Source organism: Merops nubicus, unplaced genomic scaffold (genome assembly GCF_000691845.1).
Source record: "Merops nubicus isolate BGI_N331 unplaced genomic scaffold, ASM69184v1 scaffold23740, whole genome shotgun sequence".
NCBI lineage: Eukaryota > Metazoa > Chordata > Aves > Coraciiformes > Meropidae > Merops > Merops nubicus.
In genome coordinates this window covers 1-16,137 of record NW_008582507.1, presented here as the reverse complement: position 1 = coordinate 16,137, position 16,137 = coordinate 1, and the positions used below count along the sequence as shown (strand labels likewise).

Sequence of the window (16,137 nt, the reverse complement as noted above, 5' to 3'; positions counted from 1 at the left end):
TTCTGTCTTCATTCAGCAGAATTGTTAGAAAGAACCTTCAGCCCACTGGATTAATAGATCAGACCACAAGGAGACTCTGAGAAACCACTGACAGCCTGAAAAACAAAAAAAAGAAGAGATACCAGAGATTCCCTTTTCTTTTGTGCTCCCTGAAAAAGCCAGGGCTGGCTGCCCGAGCTGGGAGATGCACACCATGTCCCTGGGTACCTGATGTTTGGAAAGAGCTTTTCCCAGTCCTTCTCCTCAGTTTTTCACCTGCAGGGAAATCGTCGTGTGAAAGCCACAACGTTTTTGTCAGTGCTCTACGTCACTGTTCAGCCGTGGCCCCACTGCAGGGACTAAGTTCTAACCCATGGTGTGGTGCCTTCTCACCCCAGAGACGGGCATTTCCTCCAAGCTGGTGAACTCCCAAACTGCCAGTACTGCAATGAGTGCACTGAACACCTCCCTGTGCCAGGCAATTGTTTTCTAAATCTCCCTCAGACCCCCTGAAGCTGCTGGATAAGCAGCTCCCCACTCCCCAGCATCCTTTTCACTGGACAAAGAGAAAACAAAGCATGAGTGAAGTATCCCAACTACTGGCTCTCACTTCCTATCTAAAGTTTTTCATCATGCACCATCTTAGCTAAATGCCTTTTATTTTAGCATTCCCCTGGAAGTTCTTAGTAAGACAGGCAGAATATAAAAAAAAAAGACAAATTAAAATCAGGAGGATGCTGCTTTTGATCTTACCCACAAAAACTGTGTCCAGGCTTTGCTTTTACTCAGCCTGGAGCGAGATCTCCACCCAGGGCCAGAGATTTTCAGCCCTGTGTGTTCTACTGAGCACCAACGTTTGTTCTGAAGCTCGCCAGGGTGCCTGACCACGCTGTGTGTACCTTCTACACCATCACCACTAATGAGGGGGCTGGGCACGCCCGTGCATCCACACACACACAGCACTGACCTTGCAGAAATGACCCTGAGGGCACCGTCTTTCACACAGTTTATTCACAGGAAAAACGATCTCTTTCCACGTGTAGCGTTCAGAATTTCACTTGAAACCACTGTAAAAACGTCTTCAAAATACAGCTGGCTCTTTAAAGGCATATAAAACTTAAGACAAATGGCAAATAAAATAAGTATTTACCGATATCAAAACCAGATGTTGAGCTTCATAGGTTCTTAAAAATTAGACCCCACTTAAAAGTTAAGGTATTTGTCCTACCTCCCCGGGCACTGTTAAAAAGGAAAGTGTGGCACAGGAGACAAAAGGTGCCACACGCTCATTATTAAACACCAAAGTTGTGATTCTGTATCATTATCACCAACACAGTCACTAGAAATGTCACCCAGTAACATCATTTAGGCACTCTCTAGCTAAATACTCAGATTTGTGTTTAGTGCAATAGTTTGTGACCTTCTTTCTTAAGTCATATCTCTGTACTTCCCTTAATTATTACCGCAGAGGAAAGAAATACCTTCCTGACAGAAGACAAACAAGGAAACCCCCAGAAGTCCGAGGCAGGCAGAGTTTTCAGCTGACACATCACCCTGCCTGTTTTGGGGATACTGTGGGACCTTAGAGCTGGGTCCTTCTGCTGGTGCAGCCTCTTGAGGGGCACTGGGAGATAAAATGCAGGAGCACCTTCGCTGCAAGATGCTGCTGTCTTGAAGTGCAGCAGGCTGGTGGAGGGCAGGACAGAGGAAAAAGGGTTGATACCATCTGATTTAGCAGTTGAGAGAGAAAGAAAATTGATGGGAGACCTACACAGTTACACCATCCCTGTTACCAGACACAAGCTGGCAGCACCCTGGGATTCAAAATCAGCAGCTTTGCTGCTGCTGTGAGAAAAAAAATTGGGTAGCTTTTAAAGGGAAGTTTCAGTGCAGAGATTTCACTTTCAAGAACAGCAAAAATGGAAAAAGAAAATCTTAAGAGCAGCTCACTCAAAGAAAAGAACTAAGTATTTGGAGGTTTTTTCTTTTTTTTTTCCATAAAGTCCCAAGGCAAATCTTTGGTATTGTGAAACTCCTGTGAAAACGTGTGCCTGGGTAGGGTAGAATCTGAGTTTTACTGAGAAATGTGCCACAAACAGGTGTTTGTCTGTGTAAAGTTAGTGTGAAAGCAACGTCTGTCCTCAAGGCAGAGGAGCAGAAGTGACTCTGCAAAGTGGGTGACGAAGCAGGGCTGGTGTACACAGAATTCCACCAAAAGAACTTGTGGGGGAAGGAAACCCATCACCTGGGTCATTGCTGGGTATTGGAGAGAGAAGCTACTGCCCTGCAACCCCAAACCCAAACCAGTCCCCACTGGTTTATCAGTGGTACCAGTCAGCTCTTGGCTCGGTCCTGAGTGAGCAGGTCTGGCTCTAAATGTCACCCAGCCACCCTGTGACAGCCACCTGGGTGTCTGTGGACTCCACATCCCTGTGGGAGCACAGGAGTGAGGGGGAAAATATCCCTGGGAGCACTGCTGGATGTCTAAAAGAGAAGTCATACAGATGGGGAGGTTTGTTGGGAAGAAATAAAAAGGAGCAGCCAACAGGGGTAAATGCTGGCAGACAGAATATTAAATGCATTGAGAATACTAAACATATTAAAAAAATAAATTAAAAAATAAAAAATCTTAGGGAGACCAGCAAGCTGATGTGGTAAAAAGGTAATAAAGGAGTCTGCTTAAAGTAAAAAGAGTTTGGGGAACAATTTGTTTGTCATGAAGCCTCTTTTCTGATTATTTTGTTTGGATTCTAACTAGAGCAGAATGATCCCTGCAGAATAAAAAGGCAGAAAACCAAACCTCCCAGGAAAATTAGGAGAAGGAATCAGTTTAGATCAGTGAGAAAGGTGTTTCTGGAGAGGAAGTAAAGCAGAGACTATAAGCAGATCTTCAAAAGCAGAGCTCCCTACCCACCTCCTGCCACAGGGGAGAGGAGTGGAGGAGCAGAGGGAAGCAGCCTGCACCATGACAGGAACCAGGCACTGCCAGGAGAGGGGGAATTCAGCAGCTTTCCTGGGGAAATCCCTCAGGGGCAGTGTATGGTGAGGGGTCCCACGGGTGTGCCTGGCTCTGGGAGCAGCCCTGGGTCTCCAGGGGTTAGGGAGCCCTCCACTCCTTCCTGGCTCTGCTCTCAACAAGGACTCCTACACAAAGAGTTCAAAGACCACTGTGACCTCTGCAGAAATGCTCACCTCAGCTTTTTTTTGGGAGTGGAATTGCTATTGTCAGTAGTCTAAACCACTGCAGGTCTGGGGCTGCAGGCACATACAAAGCTTTCTAATTAACTGAAATAATCATGAGAAATAAATGCTGATAGAGAGAAGGACAGTAGTGTCACTTTTCTGATGTAACCCCCCACCTGTCTGCATTCAGATTTTGAAGCAAAGATGTCCTCAAAGCCTCAGAAACATGCATGTTTAAAAAAATAAAAGAAAAAAAGGAAACAACTGAGTAAAACCCCTCCTGCCACCTGAAGAAATTCTGGTTTCCTCCATTTCTACTACCATCCATCTGCTCAGTGCCCCAGGACCTCCCATGCCCCCCTCTCCTCCACAACCTTGCCTGCTGCCCCCTGCTTTCCTGGACAAGGGTCACCCCCTGCAGCAGCTGAGCCCAAGGGACACACATCCAGCTGGCAGGACACCACAGCACAGCCTGTCCCCTGCTGGGATCACTTCTGGGTCCTTCTCTGCCCTCTGCCACAGACTTTGATGACACCTTGAGTTATTTCAGGTATGTCCAATTTGTTTGAAACGGACCAAAGCTGAGGAGTCATTAGGCAAAACACACAAGCTGCCTCCTCCTCAGCTGTGCCTCCCCTTCAAAATCATTCCTTCCCAAATGGCAGAGCCATTCCCCTCACACTAATTCCCAAAGAGCAGAGCCAAGGGACTAGAGATGGACATGAGAGCTACAGGAAAGGGGTTTGGTTTGGGTTTTGTTTGGTTTCTTTTAAATAACTATTGCACTCCACAGAAGAAACAGGAAAAAAGGAAGATGACTTTTTGGTCACTTCAATGCTTATTCCTCTGCACTGCTGCAGCAAGGAAACTGTGTTCAGTGCTCTGCTAGTCATCAGCTTCAGAAAACATGCTCTTGAGGTTTGTATCCATAGTGTAGTTGCTTGCAGTGCTCCTCAACGTACTAAAACTCTCCATATAATTTTATTAAAAAGCAGCAAAGGTTTTTCTATCAACTTGAAAGGCTCATTTTAAACTGGACTTCTTCCTTTGGGTGTGACTGATCACGATAACCACAACATCTTCAGGGAAATCTGCCACAGTTAAAAACAAAATAAACATATACACAACCTCTAAGAGAACTGAACCAGCATGTGATCTGCTTTCCTTTGAGTTGTCACAGGCCTTGCCAGGCAGATTTAACTCACTCAGCAGCTTGTCTGAGACAAACCAATACAGGAAACATAAATGTCCCATTAAATGTTTCAGTTAAAATCCCAAGTATGTGCCCACCACTGAATGATTTCGTTCAGCCACATCCTTTTAACCTAAAAGTCAAGACAGAAGAGGTGTACAGAAGCTACTGAGACCCCAGCTGAGGTACACCTTGGATATTCCCTAGCACACTCTGCTGCCCAAGTGGGAACGCTCACTGTGCACACTGATGCCTTTCAAAGGTGGAAACACATCACAGCATCTGAGAAAGGAATTGTTCTGGTTTGGGAAAATACACCTTGATTCTTGGAGAGCAAACAGGCACATGAAATCCTGCCCTGGAGATCCAGGAATCCAACAAGCATTGGCTGTAAATTTGAAGTCAGGCATGACATCTCAGTGCCAGGTCCTGTTCCTGTGGTGGCTGGGGGGAAGTGGTTGATGTGCAGGCAGTGAGACACTCTCCAGTCTTCAGACTCCTCCTTTTCCACCTCACCAGCTGTAAAAACTGACTGGACACACAGCACAGGGAGCTGGTTTTCCATAACCAGGTACAACATGAGCCTTGTCAACACAAACACCTCCACAAGTGGGACCAAAGGGTCTTCACCATCAGCAAGGAGCAGGGCAGAGCTGATGGCCAGTGCAGGGGCTGTGGCTTCTGTGCTGAAGATGGACATCCCCTCCTTGGGAGCAGGGCAGACCAAAGCCTGTACTCTCTCTGTTCCCCCTTCTCCCAAACACAGGGCAATGATTTATAGGCAGAGTTTTAAAGCCATTTTCATACTACAAGACAGAAATTCAAGAATTTACCTCCATCTACTAATTAAACACTGGTCACCTCAGCCTTTTGACAGCCTAAGTCTCTTGGAGGACAACGTCAGAAACAAAAGTATTCCAGAGAAGTAATCATTTGAAAAAAGAGTTCTTGCTGATAAATAAGTGATGTGCATCACAGTTTCATATATCCCTGATACTTTCAGCTGAAAGTTTCATGGTTTTCCCATTATTAAATAGCTTCACAGAAATTCAGTTCACTCTGTTTGCAATAGTCCACTACCCTCAGGCTTAGAAGAACCTTCTGCCTTAGTGAGGTTTCTGTGCTCTTTTCAAACAGTAAACAGTTATGCTGCACTTAAAAAATAAAAATGTCATACAAAAAATAAAAATTTTTCAAATCTTGAAAATAGTGATTGTTCTTTGTACTTTCCATTCAGCTTTCATGTCAAATTGACCACAAAGTTCTTGTCTATAAGCTTCTTCAGAAACTTCTGCTCAGCGTTGATGTTGTGGTATTCATTCTAAAGGGATGAGGAAATAACAGGAAAAATTAAATTCTAATTATTACCAGAAGCATCACTTTATTAATTCCTTTTAATTATCTGTGATACTTGAAAGGTGCTAAGAGGAGGAAAGCTCTGGGAAAAAGACTTCTTAGCAAAGGCTGTAGCACAGTCTCCCAAGAAAACAGGTGAGTGACTCTAGTGCTCAGAATAAATTTGGGTTGTGTCCTAATGGAAAATTTACCAGGGTGATCTTTCAGTGGCAAGAATGAGATGTGGTCTCAGAGAAGTCCATCCATTACTAACTCTCCCAACTCTTCCCTGTGCTCAGGCAACTGCTGCACAATCAGATTTACAGCACAAGCAGTCAGAAAATTACTCTCAAAGCTCAGTGCAGGCTCTCAAAAAGCACACACGGAGCATTTGTAAATTGGATGTGTCCTGCCCATCAGTTCAGGAGGTCAAAATCATCTCTGCTGGACCCAGATCAGAAAACCTCAGAAGGAAGGTGAGTTCTGTGTTTGAGGAAAATCGTCTCAGAACAGCAGGCACCCAAGAGTCCTCAGAGAGAGAAGAGAGGCTCCTGTAGACATCACCCCCATTCCTCCTCCTTTAGGAGGTGGAGGAGGAGAGAAAATAGTCCCCATATGCACTGAGCATACACATGGAAGAGAAAACTGTTCAGGTTGAGGTGAAGGGCTGAGATGGAGCTGCTCAGAGGCAAGAGCAGAGATGTGAAAAAAAAAAACCCCAAACCACAACCCCGAGGCATGACCAGAGCAAAGCAGGAGGCCCCTCTCTGCAGGATGGGAGGAGAAGGCATCCATTATATTTGCCAGCATCCTGCTGCTCCCTCCCTGTGGTGAGTTGTGGCTTCCCCCTCCTGTAAGCAGTTTCCTCTCTTCCTACCCCCCTCTAAGAGCTGCTTTTCTTTTCTGCTTTCCATTTCTGAAATTCAGCTCTTTTCCCAACTACAAGCTTATAGTTCTTTAACTCCTTCCTTTCCACCTCACTCATCTTTCTCTTTTTTTCAGAAATTTGCCAACTGTGACAAACTGTGCAAACAGCTGCCAAGGAAGAAGAGAATGCAAACAGCAGCACCACTATTAATGTTCTGACAGTGCCAGCAAATTTGCCTCTACAAATGAGAGCTGTCTAGCCTAATGGCAACACTAGTAAAACACAGCAGAACATACAAATGGATGCCTCTCACCCAGACACTGCAGAAGGTGGTGCAGCACAAGGGACACAGACATCACCAGGCTGCCCTACCTGCATCATCTGAGCCATGGTGTCGTTGCCATAGTAGTGTAAGGAGCTGTTCCTGTCAGTGAAGTCATACTTGAAGCCTGCCAGGTGAACTTCATGGCATATGTGGAATGCCAGGGTAATGGCAATCAGCCCTGTCGTGGGGTGCTTGGGCTTCTGAAATGGAACACACAGAGCATACATAAGTCACTGGCAGCTTGATGGCAACAGCAGGCCTGAGAACCAAGGCAGCAGAAGTCACCCAATTTGACCCAATTAAGAGCTGTGTTCAGAACTGGCTGGATGATGAGCATCCAGACAAGCAGGAAAACATGACAGGTCTCAAATCTTCATCACACCCAACTCACACCACACGAAGGCTACTGCTGCATTAATTGTCTGCATTTGAACTTTCCCAGAGCAGGGAAATTCCAGAACATAGCGTAACCCTCCCCCCTCTCTTTCCATTAAAGGAATATACACTGTAAAATTCCTTATTTCTCCCTATATGGAGATAGTTCAGAAGTAACTGCAACATAAAATATGAAGAGCAGATCATAAACAGATTTTAACTGTACACCTAAACAAAAATTAGCATTTCTTACAAGAGCAGGGAACAACTCACTGCAACTACCTGTCCTATCTTGTGATCAAATACATGACTCCTAAGAGCAGCAGCACCTACAGTGATATAAGAAAGTAAAACAAAGCCAGGTTTGTACAGAGAGGTGAACTCTTTCACTAGAGTAAGTGACAAAGCTGAGGCCAAAAAGTGCCCTCAGAAACAGACAAAACTTTGAGGCATTAATGCCTTTCTGAGCTAAAATAATTTTATCAGAGACCCAATGAACACACCACTTCCAAATAGCTTCAAACCTCCACTGAGGCTGCAAACCTCCACACTTTTTTGAACTCCTACCCAAAGCACAGGTCATTTGCCTCTGAAAATGAAGTAGGCAAACCATGACTAGACAACTCTGCACACAGAGAAGGCAGATACACTCCATACAGAAAAAATATTTCTTTGTATTGTATAATACAAGAACAAATTCCCAGAAAAAAGTACTAACATCAGCTCTGTAAGCCTAATTAAAGTCACAGAATTGAACTATTACCTTTTATGTGGAATTTTTTTGTGCCTTTCTACTACTTTTGGGAGTATTCCAAGACTAACATGAACTTAAAATGCATGCTGTTGCCCAGGGCTCCTGCCAGTTAGCAAAATAACTTTCTGTCCTGGGGGCTCAACAGCACAAGCTGAGTGGTCTGTTGCAATGTCTGTACTAAACAGGACTCCAAAATTATGACAGTAATGCCACATGTCAGGATTATTGCTGTTTGGAGTATCAGAGGTTGCAACGAGCTTGGTTTGCCTTTCTCTGTCATAAAGTTCAGCTCAAAAGAACACAATAAAAAGCAGCAATGCTCCTTTTGAAATTGTGGTTTAGCTGTATCCAGATATCCTTGGCCTGCCATGAAATTCCTTCAGGGATGGAGCAAGTCAGGTGTGGAGGTGGGGGACAGGGGCTCCAAGCAAAGAGGAGAGGAGCAGAGGGCATGCATGCCACCCAAAGTGACTGAGATCCCTGTGCCTCTGCACCAGCCAGAGGACACCAGGCACATCTGTTTGGCTCACTAACAGCACTGGCCTTTTACTCCCACTGAGAGGGGAGCACAGGAAGAGGCAGGAAGGATTTATGGAGCCATGGATGCTCTGTGGCCCTTGAGGAGATAGTTACAGCATCCAACTACTATGCTGCTTTCTCCCCACCCTTGGCTGAAGAGCTGAAACACCACAGAGCCCCAGCAAGCACATGGGTATTCCAGTTCCAAAAAAGTTGTGGTAGGTGCTCCACAGCATCAGCCTGCCAAGCATTTCCACACATGTCAGCTGGCTGATGCTGATGAAGCAGCTCTGGGACCCCAGGGACCCCTGTTTGTGCTAAAACAGGCTGTGGTCAGTCCTGGCTGCACGTGGGAGGTCTCCAGCTTGAAGCCTTACCTGTCAGCAGCAACTTCCTTCAGTCAGAAACTAAGTTAAAATGTATTTTTAGGTCCAAACTGTTGGTTAACTCATTACAATGCTGGGCATCAAATCAGTAAGCACAGGAATGCTGCTAAACAGATGGCATGAGCATGGGGCCGGAATATCCTGTATGCTCCCTGGTCCCTACCTGCCCCAGCAGCATGGAGTTCCAGTAGTGTCCCCAGTAGTGTCACAGTTACTGGGTTGTTGGGGTTTTTTAGGGGGTTTGTTTGTTCAGAGTGGGGCTTTTTTTGGTGTTTGGTTTGTGGTGGGGGTTTTTGTTTGGAGTTTTTTTTTTTGGTTTGATGTTCTGTGGGTTTGGGGGACTTTTTAATGATTTTTTTCCCCCTTTTTTAAAATAAAAACTATTACCACTCTACATTTACTAATTCAAGACTCTTTAATACTTCTAGATGCTCTTTGGATCTGACATGTTCCACTGCCTGTCTGTTTTTCCCAATTTTGTAAAAGGCATCATGTCTGCCTAAAAAAGAGGTCTCATTTAATACCAGTTAGAGAATCCACAAAGAATATTTTTGGCATAGAAGGCTACCAGCTTTCTTTCTGGATTCTATTTTCCCCATCTTTTTTGAGCACCAGCTAAATGCAAACTACTGCAATGTAAACCCAAATGCTGTTCTAACACAGTTCACTATAATAGAGATAAATCTCAGTACACATTTGGTTGCACAAAACCAAAAGGTGCAGAAGAAAAAAGCCTACCTCCTTCTTGGGAAACCTTGTTGGGAAATGAAGCCACTCATAAGCTGTTTTTCTGGTGATGCTGGGATCAAGAATCCTGATCTGACTTGATTTGTATATCATGTTCAGAGCTGGTTTCTTCCAAAAGCCTTTAGCACTCTGTAACAGGCAAACACACACAGATTTTTAACAGCTATAAAGAGCTGATTTTGGTTTTGTTGCATTTCTAGCCAGAGTAAAATTCAAGTGCAGGAGGTTAAGGAAGAAGAGTGTTGAATCTCACAAAGATCAACAAAAACAGACCAAATTGTGCTTCTGCAGGAGGATAACTTGCTGCAGCAGCAGGTGTTGGAGCCAGCTGGCTGGCAAACAGCTTTGCAGAAAGGTCCCTGATGGACAACACGTGCCAGCAGCGTGCCCTGGAGACACTAAAGGCTCATTAGGTGATTAGCCACGTTAATAAAAGCATAGAGAACAGGCAGACAAAAGTTACCATTCTCAAGGGCTTTGTACTGTGCCTTTCTGCAATCTCACACACACAGTTTTGGGCTCCTCCCTGTGGGAAAGAGAGCATCAAGCTTGGACAAGCTCAGCTCAGGGGAAGGCCACTAAAACAGCTGAGGGGCTGGAGTGCACAGCAAACAAGCAGGGTCTAAGGAGGATGGGTTTGTTCAGTCCATATTCAACTATCATACATAAAAAGACAGGATCAGACTCATCTCAGAGGTGGGTAGTGAAAGGGTGAGAAATTATTTCCTGTGAGCACTGACACAGAGGTTGTAGCACTATCCTTGGAAATACTCAAAACTTACCCAGACGATGCCCTGAGAACCTGGCAAGACTTTGAACTTGGCCCTGCTTTCTTGCAACAAGGTTTTGGACTAAAGACCTCCACAAAGAGGTCCCTTCCAACGTTGTTTTGCAGTTCCACCAAGTGCATGAGATAAAATAGTCTGGGAAGTGGCTGGAGCATGAATGTCAGAATGTGAAACAGTACAAGGAAGAGGATAAAAAAAGTATTTCCAAGGGGAAAATTGCTTTTGGGTGAGGAACTGATGAAATATGTGTGCAAGAAAGAGGACAGGAGCATTGATGGGAAAGGGATGCTCAGCAAGCTGACTAGGAGATCAGTGCTTCCCCTGCAAGGAGGACCAGAGCTAAAACTTATTGTGGCCTTCCAGTATCTTAGGGGGGCCTACAAGAAAGCTGGGGAGGGACTTTTTAGGATCTCGAGTAACAACAGGACTAGGGGGAATGGGGCAAAGCTGGCAGTGGGCAGATTCAGGCTGGATGTGAGGAAGAAGTTCTTCCCCATGAGAGTGGTGAGACCCTGGAAGGGGTTGCCCAGGGAGGGGGTTGAGGCCCCATCCCTGGGGGGCTTTAAGGCCAGGCTGGAGGAGGCTCTGGGCAGCCTGATCTAGTGGGAGGTGTCCCTGCTCACGGCAGAGGGGTTGGAACTGGGGGATCCTTGTGGTCCCTGCCAACCCTGACAGATTCTGATCTGTTTTAGCAGAGGACTTTAGAGCCTTAATGGCTCAATGGTTGGACTTGATGATCTTGGAGGCCCCTTCCAACCTAAAGGATTCTATGATTCTAAAAGCAAAACAGGTATTCCACGTGAGAGGTGTGTGGCAAGCTGAGCCAGAGCCCAGGACTGATCCAACTCACTATTTTCTGACCACTCAGTATCTCCCAAAGCCACTTCAAGTCCCGTGGTTTGAAGACGATGAGGACAACAGTGGTGTTGGGGTCATAGTGGATGGGATCTGAGAAGATGGACTCTGGGTACGAGAGGCGGAAGGTCGTCCTCCTCCCGACGTCCTCTTCGTACCCCACCACGGGGCCATTGTTCATCCTGCACAGGACAGAGACAGCAATCACCACCCCACCCTTGGTCTGGGGGGCAGGCTGTGCCCAGGCACAAGAGTTTAGAGGCCCAGCATTTACTTATCATGGTAGATGAGCAATTAGCAGGTGCACTCACCCCCTGACTCAGAGGGGTCAAGCCCAGGTGGGACCTGGGCCAAGGTGGTTTAGGATACAGTCTCATGATTGCTTATCATGTGTCAGTCCAGCAGAAGGCTGCCTGATCTGGCTCAAACACAGAAACTGGAGAAGACCAAAGAGAATATCTGCTTGGAGAATTACCCATTGCTCCATTCATGCCACTAGATGACCTGAGTCACAGCAGGCAACTCCAGAATGTTTTAATATCCTTCATTGTCTACAGCACACAGGCATGACTGTGTACCTGGTGCAGCTTTGTATTTGCTGCAGGGTTTTGGAGTGGTTTTGTGTGTGGTTTGGGTTTTTTTTTATTTTATTTTTATTTTTTATAATACTACAGCTGCCACTGCTTTGGGATATAGAAGATTATTAAGCAGGGAGGAGGTGGGTCAGGGCTCTCTCCTCCAAGGTTTTAGAGGGGCTGTGTTTAAGTCTCTGTCTTGAAGTCTTTGCTTGGTGGGTGTGTTGCACATTCTTTGGAGAATTCAGGCAGTCTCTGTATGCTCCAGTCCTGCCAATGTGACTGTTTAAAAGAGGAAGCACACTGCTTAGGAGCAAATGTTTGCAAGACAAGGTATGCAGACAAGGGAATATTTCAAAATTTTATTAAATGTCATCATTAAATATAGAATGCAAACACCACCTCTTTGTTCCTTCATGTTAAAAAAAAAGTATACTCTATATTTGAAACAGTTTTGAATTTAGAAGTGTTTTTAAATGTGTGGCACAAAGATTTCCATTTTAACCAGAGTACCCAAATACTTAAAATAGTTTAAAAATAATCCTTGCATCATTATACCACAGAGAAAATAAGCAAAAGGTATGTTGGGGTTTTTTTTAAAGCAGAAAGCAGTCAGACAAGGCAAGTTTCCTAAGAACAAGGATATTATCTGCATCATTTTCTATAGTTTCAAGTTTAGAAGAGGAGCTGATGTATTCATTTCCACTTTTTATCAGAACATTTTGAAATGCAGCTTTTGTATACAACTGTTTACAGTAGTGCTTGAAGACTGGAAATATTACTAAATATTACTAAAGTGAGCATCAGGATTGATGTCAAAGTGGTAAAAATTAGATTTTGTTCAATGCTCAACACAATGTTGAAGAAAAACTGAAATGGCAGCTCAGAAGTTTTAGTCAGAGGTTTCAGGCATGCTATATGACAGGGCACCTACAGGGAGGGGGGCTATTTAATCAATTACCATCTCAGTTCCTGCAAAGGAGAAACTAAGTTCTCTCTCTCTTACTGTGTGGAAAATCCTGTTATAATTAGCCAAATAGCCTATTTTCAGTTTCTTTGGCATTTGAGGTTCCCCCCCACTTCCTTGCCTGTTGCTCAGCAACCTCTAGTGGGTCAGAGCATCTCATAAACATCTAATATGAAACAGCATGCTTGAGGAAAAGGGGCAGACTTCAACAGCATCCTCCAGCTGACCTGTGCCTTGAGATGGACTCCCAGCATAAATATTACTGTTTAATCCACTCTGGGCAAGGCACACACCAGCTCAGGGCTAGGAGAGATGTGGTGTGGAAGGTAAGAAGCAGGGTTTCCTAAAACATTTCATAAAACACTGATCCATTTTCTCCTAATTCTTTTTTTTTTTTAATGAAGGCTCCAACAGACTAAGAAACCAGGAAGTTTTACACAGTTTCACTTGTGTAACAACTGAACTCCAAAGCTAGTGGCTGACAACAAAACTTTGCTCATGCTTTGCTGGACACAAAAGGAAAAAGGAGGCACAATTTACCTTATGATGACATCATATGAGTCAATTTTCTCCCCTAGTGTCTTATTTCGAAGCACTCCTCCGTTACCAACCACGACGCAGCGTCGACAGGCAATGCTGGGAAACAAAGAGAACTTTTAACATCCACAGCTCCCCTTGCTTCACATGGCTATTAAAGCCATGTTTGCATTTAGCTGGCTTATTCATTAACTGAGGGCCTGCATCTTTCACATCCCTGCTGAACAGTCTCAATCCTCTGGCACAGGCTAAGGCTGCTTTGAAAAAAAAGTAAAACAAAATGCAGCTGCATTATTTCAGGGACTGCCAAGGTCAGGAAATGGCTTCCATCATGTAAAGCTGTTTTTATACATGTCCTTTTTCTAGTGGTTTGCTGTTCAAGATCACCTAACAACCAATTTTTGACAGGGGTACCATTAGATCCTCCATTATCTTCCACAATGCTTCAAACTTGTCCCAGTTTGGGGAGACACCAATGATGACGGAGTACATCTGGAAAAATTTTAATTAAGCTGCTTCTGCAATATTGTACAACTCAACAAACTCTGGAAAACTCCAACAGAAGCTGGAGCAGCAAGAGATACATTCACAATTTACCTTGCAGGCCTCTGAATTGTACATGTGACACGTGAGGGCTTTTCACATGAGCATAACCATGTTTTCTCTCCCTCTGCTTAGGAAAGGGAATGTCTAAACATGCTGGAGTGCACGCTGACGTGACGTAAGGAGAGGGATGCACTTGATTAAAAGCTGCATTCTCATATGGCTGGATTCAAATTAGACAGCATTACTGAGTATATAGAACACTGGGAGCTACGGATTACACAACCTCCAATCAAAACAGTAATTCCTTTCAAGTTTAGAATGTATTCAGAGTTAAAAGTGCCCCCAAAAAAGGTAATACGAAAGGCTAAACTTAACGTCAATTCCAATGGTAAAATTTTCCACATTATTTCAGGATTTCCAATGGTAGCTTTTGCTCTCTGTCTTTTTTTCAGTGCTAGGAAAAGGCATGCTTTGCTAGGGTAAAAACAAACCAAAGAATAACAACTTGCAGACAGGCTTAATGTTTTTTTTACTGAAGACATTTTGGCTTTTTAGGGAAGGTTTACATCTAACACAAGATTGCAAACTCCCCCTTACAGAACAAGCAAGTAGTTTTTTGCTGTAAAAATGCTTCTTTATTTAGAGTAAAAGCTGTTCAACTTGGTTACAGCAGGAACAATGGCCAAACAAAAATGTTGGTATGTTCTTTAGACAGATAAACAGGCTCACAGGTTACTGAGGATGAGCCACCTCTCAAAGTTCTATTCCCACAGCTCTCCAAGTAAGAAAAAGGCTCTGTGCCATTTCTTACTGTAGGGGACCCCAGGACTGTGCCTCAAAGCATGCTATAATCTGTATTAAATGCCCAGTGTTGCATTTTATGCAGACTAATTAATATCTTTCTCCCCAGACAGTCCAACCTGTTTTTTCAGCTGAGGGGAGTATTATCCATCATCAAAAGAAAACAGTCTGCTCCAGCTGAGACTGCTCAACATCTCCATGCACAAAGTAGTTCCCTCCATTTCCTACAGAGCAGTTTGCTGTACCACGTGTGGGCTGGGGAAAAGAAACTCATCCTCAAAGCAATGCTGAAAACCTCAAGCTTACAGAAAAGATGAAGTGAGAATAAATGCCAACTGTAAAATGTTGAAGCTGTGTATCTCAAAAGAAACACTGAGGTGGCACCCTCTGACCTGCTGCTCTAGGGTCACATCTGCAGCAGGAGTTGCCTGTAAAAATATATATACATATCACTATATATATATATATATATCACTATAAATAGTGATGCCAAATGCAGCTCTCACAGTGGGGTGACATGGAAAAAGCTGGCACACCTTTCTTTAGTGTTTCCTGAGCAGCTTAGCAGAAGCCAAGCATTCATGAAAAGATTTCCAGCTAATGCCACAAGTCCATGTGACTTGGTACCTCAGAAACCAGAGAGGTGAAACCCTGTTACACCATCCTGTTCTCACAAAACCATTCCTTCTCTGCTCCCAGGACTGCTTCAGCTCATTCATTTTCAAATTAGTTTTTCCATCTGCTTTTAAGATACCCTGGGAAAGCAGGCTGATGAACATACACCTCTTGCAAAGTTTACAGTGGAAGGAAGGGAGCAGAAGTTACCCTTGTCCTGAATTACACTTTGTTACTTGCAGCTACATCAGAGCTCAAAGCAAGATCCTGGGCTACAGAGAAGTGATAGGGAGAAACAGGAAGGAAAAAGGAAAACTGGACAAAAAAATGTGATCAGGAAGTGATAAAGGTGTAATGAGGAAAGGGGGGGAGAAGTAGAGAATTAGCATTTGGCTGTATCATGTTTTCTTGTCATTTGCCTCTATAAACCACTGAAAGTTTCAATCATCTCAAACCTGTGAACTCAGCACCACCAAAAGTTATGTGGCTGCAGGTGGGGGAGTGAGGTACAAGCTTCATCACCACAAGGCTCATCCTGAACTGCTACTCATGCCCCAGCTCCCAGGGGTACCTCCTGGCTGGAGCATCCACCCTCCATGCTTGGTGGACACCCTGATTTGGCAGAGGCTGACACTCAAGACACTCCTCTTTACATCTCAATAAAAAGCCAGAAGAAAACTGCTCCTAGTCTTGGGGAATATTTTCTTTTGCACTTTCTGACTGCTTGATATGAAGTCACAAAAGCTACATCAACTCCACTGCAAGTGATTCACATTTTTCTGACCATGAT

General features: G+C 44.4%; 1 protein-coding gene across 1 annotated transcript; it reads right to left on the bottom strand.

The window, feature by feature from the left end:
• Positions 1-5,582: 5,582 nt before the first annotated feature.
• ST3GAL6 (ST3 beta-galactoside alpha-2,3-sialyltransferase 6) lies at positions 5,583-13,481 on the bottom strand. The gene is made up of 5 exons (XM_008937992.1): positions 13,389-13,481; positions 11,302-11,488; positions 9,655-9,792; positions 6,930-7,082; positions 5,583-5,675 (listed from the first exon to the last, which is right to left on the bottom strand). Exons 2-5 carry the CDS (start codon positions 11,485-11,487, stop codon positions 5,595-5,597), a joined length of 558 nt encoding a protein of 185 aa, XP_008936240.1. The 5' UTR covers position 11,488; positions 13,389-13,481; the 3' UTR covers positions 5,583-5,594.
• Between the last annotated feature and the right edge of the window lie 2,656 nt (positions 13,482-16,137).

What these genes read in the sequence shown, in the direction of transcription:
- ST3GAL6 (XM_008937992.1), bottom strand. Translation starts at nt 11,487, where the DNA reads ATGAACAATGGCCCCGTGGTGGGGTACGAAGAGGACGTCGGGAGGAGG. An exon ending in CAAGGTTTCCCAAGAAGGAG is followed by an intron (nt 7,083 to 9,654) that starts GTAGGCTTTTTT and finishes GTTCCATTTCAG; the next exon opens with AAGCCCAAGCACCCCACGAC. An exon ending in CCATGGCTCAGATGATGCAG is followed by an intron (nt 5,676 to 6,929) that starts GTAGGGCAGCCT and finishes TCATCCCTTTAG; the next exon opens with AATGAATACCACAACATCAA.